This window comes from Antrostomus carolinensis, unplaced genomic scaffold (assembly GCF_000700745.2).
Source record: "Antrostomus carolinensis isolate BGI_N321 unplaced genomic scaffold, ASM70074v2 scaffold594, whole genome shotgun sequence".
NCBI lineage: Eukaryota > Metazoa > Chordata > Aves > Caprimulgiformes > Caprimulgidae > Antrostomus > Antrostomus carolinensis.
In genome coordinates, this window is record NW_010308436.1 from 24,416 (window position 1) to 34,772 (window position 10,357).

Here is a 10,357-nt window from a genome sequence, read left to right on the forward strand (position 1 = left end):
TAAATGCATGTACATGGAAAAGCAATATAGAGCTGGTGGCTAATGCTCAGACAATGGTTCATAAATCTAACTGGTGAATACTTATGGAAATAAGGAAAGTTTCTTTGACCTGCTGCCAAAAGGTTCTACTGCTTGTGTTTTGCAAGGTCAAGTTGCTTTATAATAGCCAATTCTGTTCTCTGCAGAGTAACCAACCTAGATGGTGGGGGGGAGGGAGACATTGCTTTGGTCTTCAGCATCTGTCAGAAATCTCTGAAACTGACTCTTCTTAATGCTCTTCTAGCTTTGGTGATGAAACCCAATGGTGATAAGAAATTGATGCCTTCTATGCTATTAAAATAGCTTTAGTGAACTCCTAACGAAAAGGAGGGAGAGCAAGTTATTCGGGATCTGTCAGTCTTTGATATCTCTGCTCAGCCTGTAATTATATCTGGCAACATGTTCTAACAGCAAACCAGTGGTCTCGGTTTCTGCCTAGTCCCAGGCTTTTGAGAAAAAGAGCAATAGGATTCATGGGAGGGAGGGATTTCTTTCCTTATCTAATCCTGCATAAATAGATGTATTGGTTGCTATATGTAAGTACATTGAAAGTAGTGAACAACTGCACTGCTTGGCAACTGCTTACACGTTCTATAGAAACTTTTACTATACACAAACTTGAAATTTACTGCTATAGAATCTGTAGATTTAATACAAAGTTAAATCTTACTGTATTTATTCAGTTCTTAATATCATTTTTAAGCAGTGCCTCTAAAACCTCAAAAGTTTCTGTCAAAAGCAATAATTGCAGGAATACACTTAAACTTTGATCTTTTTTCAACAATATTTTGAATACTGAGGTGGAAAGAGGAGCTTCTTACTCAGTGGGTAGTGTGCTGGTGGGACTTGTAGCCAAAAAATTATGTGGAAGCTGAAAACTGATGTGGGTTCAAACAAACTGGATAAATTTAAGGGCAGGAAATTCATTGTGACTTAGTGAATACACAGAAACCACATCTGGCTCAGGAAGTCCTTGAACTCAAAATAACTGGAAGAGTGTTCTTATGTTCTGTATCCTATGGTAAACTCTTGTGCTACTGAACCGAGTAAGTGAACTTGTTTGCGTCTTCCAAGTTGTCTTGAGGTAGATTGATACCGCTTGTGAGCATGGGTCTTCTCCATTGTGTTTGTAGTTATAGTCACCTGCACTAGTCTAATAGTGGCTCAGTTTGGGTTATCTCCCCGTTGTGTCAGTGTACGTACAGCTCTCTCCATTGGCGTAATTTGACTTAAAAGGTCTTTTTATGTGGTAGGTAAAGGCACGATGATTCTGACACTTGCTGCACAAGGAAATACAGGGTAATTTGTTACTGTTCTCATCTGCCTGCTCCTACCTCTTCCTGCTATGGATTAGGTACGTTTTTTCTCACCTACATACTAATCAACCTGTAAAAGTATTTATATATTATATACAGATGCAACACATATATTAATGCTATATGTAAGCATACAGACATAAAAAGTGTGGGTGTATAAAAATAAAGTGACCAAGGTTAGAAAAAAGCCTCACTTGTTCTCCATGGTGGTCATTATGGAGAATCTGATCCAATCGTGGAGAGCAAGTGAGGCTTTTTTCTAACCTTGGTTGCTGATCAGATGTGTATTGAAGCACAATTGAATTACAACCACTTTAAACTGGCAAAACTAAGAAGAAGTGGGCTGGATTAGGAGTGATACTATTCAGAGCTGCTGCCAGCAGCTTTATTTGCATATCTGTGTGTCTGGCTAACCAGCATCACTTGACAGAACTGGGTTAGGAAACAACCATGTGTGTATTTAGCCTAGGAGATCTGTCACAGATGGAGAACAGCAGCAGCCAGAAACAAAACCTCTTCATCAGCTTAGTTGTAGTCACAGTATCATAGCAACACTCTGGACCACAGCTCTTGGGCTGTAGTACTCTCTTTCTTTTTTTATGTTTATGCAACCCAAGCTAGCATACTTATTACGAGATGGCATCTGCAGCGAACGGTCTCATTAAGAATAAGCCTACTGGTGACTTTTAGCTGCAGTCCAGCAGATGGAGTTCACATGTTGACATCAAGTGGCAGAATTTGGGACTTTTCATTACCTAACCTTGCTTATGGTGAGGTGGTCCCCATCGTGGATTTGTCAAAATAACCTCAGCTCCTTAGTTAATGGCACAAACTTGTCACCAGAATGATTGTTTCTGGGGGAAGCCTTAATGATTCACTTTTCTAAGTGAAGGTAGTTTGCCAAGGATAAGAACAGCAGGGATGCCTTTAACTACTACTGTATTTTATTGGAGAAGTGTATTAGCAGGGAAGACTAATTGTTGCATGCCTCAATAGGCTGTCATTATCTCTTTGCTTGTAGGTTTTAATTAGTAAAACTACCATAGTGTCTAAAGCAGCAGAATGGTAATGCTCTCATCAACAGGTATCAAGGTGTTGGGATAGTAATTTTTTTTACATTTTTTAAAAAAACAACCAACAAACCAAAACCACCTTTCTTCAAAGTTGATAAGCCTGTAAAAATGCTTTTGCTGGTAGCAGTGTCCAATACTTACTCAACCCACCATACAAAATGCCACCATGGATACTGGTGGACATTCTTCTACTTACAGATCATAGTTCCTTTTGTTAGCTTAATATGCTGAATGACTTGATGTTCAGTTAGCAGCTCTTACTGTCACCTCCTTACTTTGATATCTAATAAAACATTCGGAGTAGTAAGAAGGATTAACTGATATTACAACATTGCAAGCTAGCTTCAGAGATCAGTGCGAGTATAGTTTGAATGCCAACATCAGCCTTTAGAACATGTGAAAACTTGTTCTTGCATCCAAAACTGATTTCTGAAACTTAAATTGTATTTTATTTTGCGAGTTTCAAGACAAATCTCCCAAATATTGGTTGGAAAAAAAAAACCCTCCCCCCCACCACCCGAAACTCCCCAACCTAATCTAGCTGTTGATTAGACCTAAGAAGGATCAATTCAAAAAAAGTTTGCATTGGGAAATGCTTCATATTGTGTTTAATTTCAAGAACTAGATTGATATAAAAAGAGTTAAGGTCTTGCACTGCATCATTATATAGTAATATGAGCTTAGTAAGAACAGCTGTAAAAATCCTCTTGGACCCCGTGTAAAACATGCGAGTGTTTGTTCCTGGGGTTTGTTTGACTAGAGAAGATAGTCTGGAATAGCTATTTGTCTTGTATCTCTCCCTGAGCACTTTACTAGTGTCCTCTGTCTGCTGCTTTTCTATCTGGCAATATGACCACTCTACTTGTTGCTGTTCCTCTAGGAGATTGTCACTGCTTAGTCTGGGGGAACACAGAAATGAGTGGGGGCAGTCCGTGTGTCATCTCGTGTCAGGAATTAGAGCAGGTAATGCCCTTAGCATAAACCTGCTGCTGAAGCTGTTTCTTACCTTTGTCTCCAAGGTAGGGTTAGGAATTAGCAAGTTCTTGTAGCATCTCGCTAATGCTACAAGCCTGCAGTTTTAACCTGGGTAAATGGAGTTTCAAACAGAGATGTCTGACTTCCTTAAAACAGATAAGGACCCTGTAGAAGTAAACAGAGGGGTGCAGGGGGAAGAGGACAGAAGGGGGAGCACTTTTGCCCCACCAAATGCTGTCCTACCAAAGCTGAGGGGAAAACACACAGAGGCTCAGTAGCAGGGCCAAGTGGATGGGATGGTGGGAAAGCTGTTCTCTGGGACACCCAGCCAAGGCTCTCATGGCCCATCACTGCAAGTTCACATGGCCCAGCCTCTCAGCAAGAGCCAGGGAGGCAAAGGAAATTCAATTTAACAGTGATACCTTCCAAAGACAAGGGCTGTAGCCTTGCTTCAGAAGGAAGGCTATGTTGCCCAAGGTGTCTGTCTCATTGTGGATCTGTTTTCTGGTCATTTTGTTTGGTTTTGGTGCTTGGTTTTTTTAACAGCAATGCGAGTTAACTCTGTCTTGCCTTACTAAATCAGTTTACCTCAGAAAGCTGCATTGTGGTCTGGTTTGGGGGTTGGGCTTTTTTCCCCCCTATCCTAATATGAATCAGCTCTGCAAAGAAAACTGGAAGAAGGTCTTTTCCTTGCTCTTCATATGAGTTTTGGAAGTAATGGAGTTGTTCTCATAAGGATTCTAGAAAAAATGTAAACTGTTCTGTAGCTGAAGTTCTCTTAAGTTGTTCTGTTGTCTTATCTCAGGTGCACAAATTACCCCTTTTTGATAGCTTCAACTGTCTGGCCAAAAGAATTAATGTTAATGACAAAGCTATGCAGTTCCAAATAGTCTAGGAGTTGCATCTTGTTCAATGAAACAAAGAGTAATTTTTTTTTTTTTTTTAATTAAATGTTATACATATATATGTGTGTCTAGCAGTAGCTGAAAACTCATGGATTACTCATGGAAAACTCTTTTAGCAAAAAGAGGATATTTGCTGGAACTGCCAAATCAAAACAAAATGAAGGTCTATTAACTACATACGGTTTTGTTGCAATTTGAATAAGGGAATGGAAGACCTGTCAAAGAATATCAAAGCTTCTAACATCAACAAACTATGAGTATTTTGCATGTTACAGTATTTTTTTAATTACTCCTGAATAGATTATATAATTATTGTGGCATTGATCTTGCTTTAGAACAAGACAAACATGTCCCTTGGCGATACTAGCCTTTAACCTGTCAGAGTTGCCATTGACCACCAAAGATGCTGTGTCTGAAGAGTCTATGAAATATAAGTAAATAAAAGCAAATACTTCCTTGGTAGCATTGCTGGCAGCTGTGGAGAGCTCCTTCCTCAGAGGTATTTGGCAGGTAGCTAATGGAGAGCACTGACCTGGAGCTTGCATGCAAACCATGGATGGGCATACCTGCCATGGATTCATCTCCTTACTCTTTAGATACATTTAAAACTCTGTGGTCCATAGATGGCATATGGTGGCAATAAGGTCCACAGCTGAATGGTGCACTGAGGGGCAAGACTTATTTTCAGCCTCCTTAGTGTCATAAGTTGACACCTGGACCTCGTGCTTGAGAAGTTGATTAGTGCGTAGGTATAGTGACTGTGGTAGTAGTTTTGTTAGAGATTAGCAGGACTATTAATATTATGGAAAAGGCCTGTAGGGAACTGTTAGTGGGAAGTGTTGTGATAAACCTGCATGAAGATGCTACTCTACAGCATAAAGTCTTAACTTCCCATAGCGCTTTTTCTGACAATAGGGTCCAAAGTGATGTAAATGAATACAAGTGTCATCTTTGGCATTAGACCATCTCTGCTACCTAGTGAAGCCCCTGGTGAAGAATTATTCACAAATGTACCCAAGAAGATGATATTTTGGAGATAAAGAAGCATTATAAGCAGTTCCTATGGAGAAACAGTTCTCCTTCTAGACAGGGATAGCTGTTCACTGTAGAAGTAGGTGTTAGGCCTCAGTCAGTTGCACTTGCTTAGTGAAACTCTTTGAAGACTTTTGTCTGAAGGGAAACCACAAACATCTTTATGATGTGTCCAGGAATGACTCTTACCTGCTGGATTTGCTTGTTGCCTGCTGTGACTTGAGCTACCCCCTCCTATACTGTGCTATGTGAAGGTGGCCCAGGGCTTTGCAAATAGTGGGAACTGGGGAAGGGGAAAACTAAGGACAGTGGTGTAAACATGTGCTTGGAGAGAAATGCATCTACTGGACTTAAAGGGTACAGATAAACTCAAGATGATAAGCTTTAATTTAGAGATTGAATATAGGCTAACAATGTAGGACTTGTGGGGAGGGAAGACTCCCCCATAAAGTATCTTGGGACAGTGCCATTTGGGCTAAACTTAGTCTTCATTAATATCATTTTGGCTAAGGGTTTAAGACAGATGTAAGCAAGCAAAGGAAAGACAGTCCCCAGCAGAAACTTTCCCATGGTATTTCTATACTCATGGGTTTGGAGAACAGAAATAGGGGCAGTCTGGGAACTACCTTTGTAGTGTGGTTTGGGGAGGCTATTCTAGGTCTAAAGAATAGCATGAAAATGCCGATGGAAGTGGTAGGTGCTTGAAGCCATGCTCAGGAGATAAAGGAAAATGATCAAGGTGTCTTTGAGCAAGACGTGTGGGCTTTCTTGTGGGGTTATTTGCCTTTTTTTTTTTTTTCTGTCCTTTAATCTTAAAATTGTATAATATGTAGGAGAAGCCAGTGGCATCCCTCAGTATTAGGACAACTTCAGGGGTAAATGGCCTGTGTTGGATGTACCTAGTAGTAAACTTGTTGACTCTTTCCTTGGAGACTTTGAGAATATGTGTGGCTCCAGCTGTGCAGGAGATGTTTGTTTCTGATCTCCAGGGACACTCTCTTGAGACCAGCCAGTTGTGACTGCCAGGGTCTGGAGACAGTAGTCTTCAACAAGATCCTGTGTGTACCCATGTGTTGTGCTGTTAGGGGCTGTTCTGTTGTTGAATTGCTCTTGATGCCATGGTAATGGGACCATTACAAATATCTAATTATGTGGCCTGAACTTTAATATCTGCCCGGTGCTTTAAGGCAGGTTAACGTAGCATAGCCAGCTGCTGGCTCTCTTCTGCACTAGTTTGGCTTCTGATTGTTTCTGTCTTAACTTGTGTTTGTAGTATGCAGCAGAGGATGGACTTGTACACACAAATGATCCAGCCAGGACAGTGTCCAAAGAATGGATTTGCATTTAAAGGCCCCAGCAGTTAGACTTCCTTAGAGAAGGTAAGGATAACAAACCCCAGGAGATGGGTTTGGGGGTATCATAGTGTTTGCTTCAGATAACCACCACATTCAACATAATTTTTCTTTTGCTGTCCTGGGAACTTGGCTACTCTTTACTACGTCCACAATGTCACACTATAATATATAAGACCTTGGCTATTAAAGCCATCATTTAAAGGATTTTGGCTATTCCAGTCTTGTCATGGGCTACTGCTTTGCCTACTTCCCAGGGCTCCAAATGCATGCTACCTCAGGCTTTACTATTGGGACTGAGAGCCTCCAGAAAGCTTCTTGGAGTCAGGTGTCTCTGAGGAGCGAAGTGCAGAGATGATGTTACTCTCCTAGCAATGCACTAGGATATAGTGTTGGTTAGGCAGAATGAGCTACTTTCTTGGGTAACTATAGAATCTGATTTCTAAGCTTTGTGCTGGTGCAAAATTGCAGCAATGGAGTAGACTGAGTTTGTATAACTGGCAGCTACTCTCTTGCCTGTGTGAGCTTTCTGATCGGGCCATTTCAGCATTTCAAGCTTGGTTTACTTGATTTTCTGTATAGGAACAGTCAAAGGGTAAAGTCACCCAGAAAGCATTTGTGCAGAAAAATGGGAGTTGAACTGAAAAGCAGTGTATTGATGGCTGCACCATGTGCTTTATGTGTAGCAGTCTTAGAGGGAGATATAGAAATATATTTGTGAAAAATACTTCTGTAATCTATAGTCTTTTAAAAATACATAGTCAAAGAAGTTATAAGATTTCCTTTTTGCCCTTTTCTTTCCTCTGTTCCCTTCACCTTCCCCTCTGAAAAATAACAACAGAAAAATGCCCTCTTTTTCATTCTTCCTTTTCTCTGACACAAAGGCATTTTAGTCCAGGGTGTAATCCACTTCTGGGCAAAATCTTCAGCTGTGGCATCACCTCGCTGTCATCTGCTCTAAGAGTCATGCTAAGTGAAGCACAGGATGTGTAAAAACAAAAGTGACCATCTCGGCTAGTTGGCCAATGAGCTGGTTTTTGGCTGGGTTGATAAAGCTAAACCCTATCCATGTAACTAATAATCTGAGGCCATAGATGCTCAGTAGCATCCTGCCTTGAACTATGCTACATTGCTTCCCATCCACTCATAGCTGGTTGTCTATGGTGAGTGCTGCCATGTAGTGACTCAGGTCGGGAAAGCTGATGCAGTTGGAAGAAACTGTGGGGAAAATGGTTAATCTTTCAGGCTGTTTTCACCCCATCGAGTTTACCACTTAGGTGTGCAAGTATCTCTGTCAACTCAGAGAAGGGAAGGTAGAAGTGAGCATAGCAGGCACTTGAGGGATTGTGATGGCATTGCCATGTTGGAGTTGATGGTAAAATTTCACCTTGAAAACTAAAGGGTCAAGTAATATTGAATAAAGTCTGGCATGCTCTTAGCGAAACACTGTTCTGACAGAAAATGTCCTTGAAATTCCTGCAAAATAAAAGCTTTTGATCCTTCAGTAAAAATTTGCTATTTTGCAAATCAGTAAATTAAGATTTTTCTTTTAGTGTGGGGTTCAGTGACCAGCACAACTCTTTCATGCAGATTCCTCCGCCCTTTCTGATGTTTTGAACAAACACAGTGTGACAAATGGAGATTTTGATTATGTTCCCAGTTTTACCACTGCTCAAGCCAATTGTGCTCTGGGAAAAATCATCAGAACTCTGAAAATCAGCAGATGGACCTCTAACTCTTTTAAAGTTAATGCACAGTTTTCACAAGCGGGCACACACAAACCACTGAGAGCACAGGTGCTGAAATCATGCAAGTTGGTGAGGGTTTCTTTTTGATAAAGTATTAACACAGAAATACTTTAGCCTGAACCTACTAAGTCTGATCCACTACAGTCTTTGAAATAGCAAAAAAATCTTTTACCTAATTTTGCACACAGTTTAAAGTTGGTGTTTTTTTAAAGTATTTTAAGACCTCTAATTGTGTATTTGATGTTTTTATAAAAAAAAAAAACCAATCAAATATTGTTTTCTTGTCTTGTACATATTTGATCTGTGCAAAAGAAGCCTCTGTATACTTTGACGTATTCTAACAGATATATTTTATGCAACACAGAAATAATTAGGAATGTATTTTTTGAGGGGGGAAAAAATGCTGTAACTTTATAAAAATGTAAGTGAGGAATGTTAAATGCTCTGCCTCTGGTTCTTATCTTGTATATTCTCTCTATATTCTCAGATGTTTAAATTTTAAAGGGCTTAGAGGAGTGGACATTTTCAAACTTTGATCATACTACCTAGCCAGAAAGTGAGAAATGCAGTTCACCTTTCATGTCATACTGTTCTTATTTTTCCACTTTCTGCGCTACTCAACTTCCTTCAGGTTTGATGATCTCATATCTAAGAGAAGGAATCATGATCTGTTGTAAACCCCTCAGCATAGCCTACTATAAGGGGGGAGGAGGGGGATAAGGCAGAAACAATTGTTTGAGTTTGGTGAGTACACTTGGACTGTAACCCAGCACCACAACTGTCACTCTGAGCAAAGAAATCAGATGATGTACATGCTCTTACTTAAATAACTGAGGGCTTTTAGCATTCAGCATCTCTTTCCTTGCCTGCCCTAGGGCTGGGCTTTAGTTAGGTGTTAGAGCACCGTGTCTTTCCATGACAGTTGTACTCATTATTGTACCAAAGAAAGGGAGATGGGAGAACAGAAACCCTGAAATAAAGGGATGTGTGAGACTAAAAGTTGCAAATGGGATAGGTTCTGTGGCATGTTCAAAATAAATATTACAGAACTGAGGTCTGTAAGCTCATCTGTTCTTGAAATTGGCCACAAGTGACACTTCTCTGCTGTATGTTAGAAATTATCTTCCAAGTGCGAAAGTTACTGCCAAGTGAGATAAGGTATTTGGCAAACTGACCCAAAAGCACACAAATCCACAAAAATGTCTTTGGTTATACACTGGAAGTTGATGTAGGAAAGTATTTATCCTATGTGCTCCTCCTTGCTGGTCCAACTTCTGGAAAGCAGAGCTGAGCTGCTGCTCTCTCAGAGACAGGCACTCAGAGCTGTGCACATGTTTTATTCCAAGACTTTCTGAAACACATGGATGCTCCAGGGTGGAAAGCTGGGACCTGCATCTGCTGGAGAGTCTGAGCTCAGCATCAGGCTCTGCCTCTCTTGTTCCAGAGTCATCTTTTAACTGCGGGAGCATGCTTGTGCTCTGTGATTTGTGTATTCTCTCGAGAAGAGCAGGCTTTTCTCTAGCAGGCTTTTGCTAGGTCACAGCCTCAGAAAAGCCTCAATCCACCTTGTATCCCCCAGCTGCATGAGGTAGATCTGTCATCTCTGTGGTTATAGGACTCAGGGGACCAGGGGGAGAGTCCCCAGCAGCCTTGCAGACACTTTTTCTTTTTTCTCTGACTTTTCCCTAAACTTAGCAGAAAGATTAGCAAAATTTTAGGACCTAACTCATTCTATGGTTCCTGGGTGGCCCTTGGGAAAACTCACCAGTTAAAACAGTTTCAGTAAAGTGCTCTGGGTATGGGGTACTTATGTTCCTCCTATAGAGGTATTTAGTTACCATAAGACCAAATCCACAACTGTGCCTTGGTATTTCTGAAAGTAAATACAAGGGAAGAAGCTAAAAAAAAAAAAAAAAG

General features: G+C 40.6%; 1 protein-coding gene across 1 annotated transcript in view; it reads left to right on the forward strand.

Annotated features, from left to right (window-relative positions):
* ESRP1 (epithelial splicing regulatory protein 1) overlaps positions 1-6,704 on the forward strand; it is a gene marked incomplete at its 5' end in the record, with an annotated part of 31,114 nt that extends 24,410 nt beyond the window's left edge. Inside the window, one exon of the mRNA XM_029084429.1 lies at positions 6,614-6,704. Coding sequence (XP_028940262.1) covers positions 6,614-6,704 — 91 coding nt within the window. The remainder of the gene's footprint in view (positions 1-6,613) is intronic.
* Positions 6,705-10,357: the final 3,653 nt, after the last annotated feature.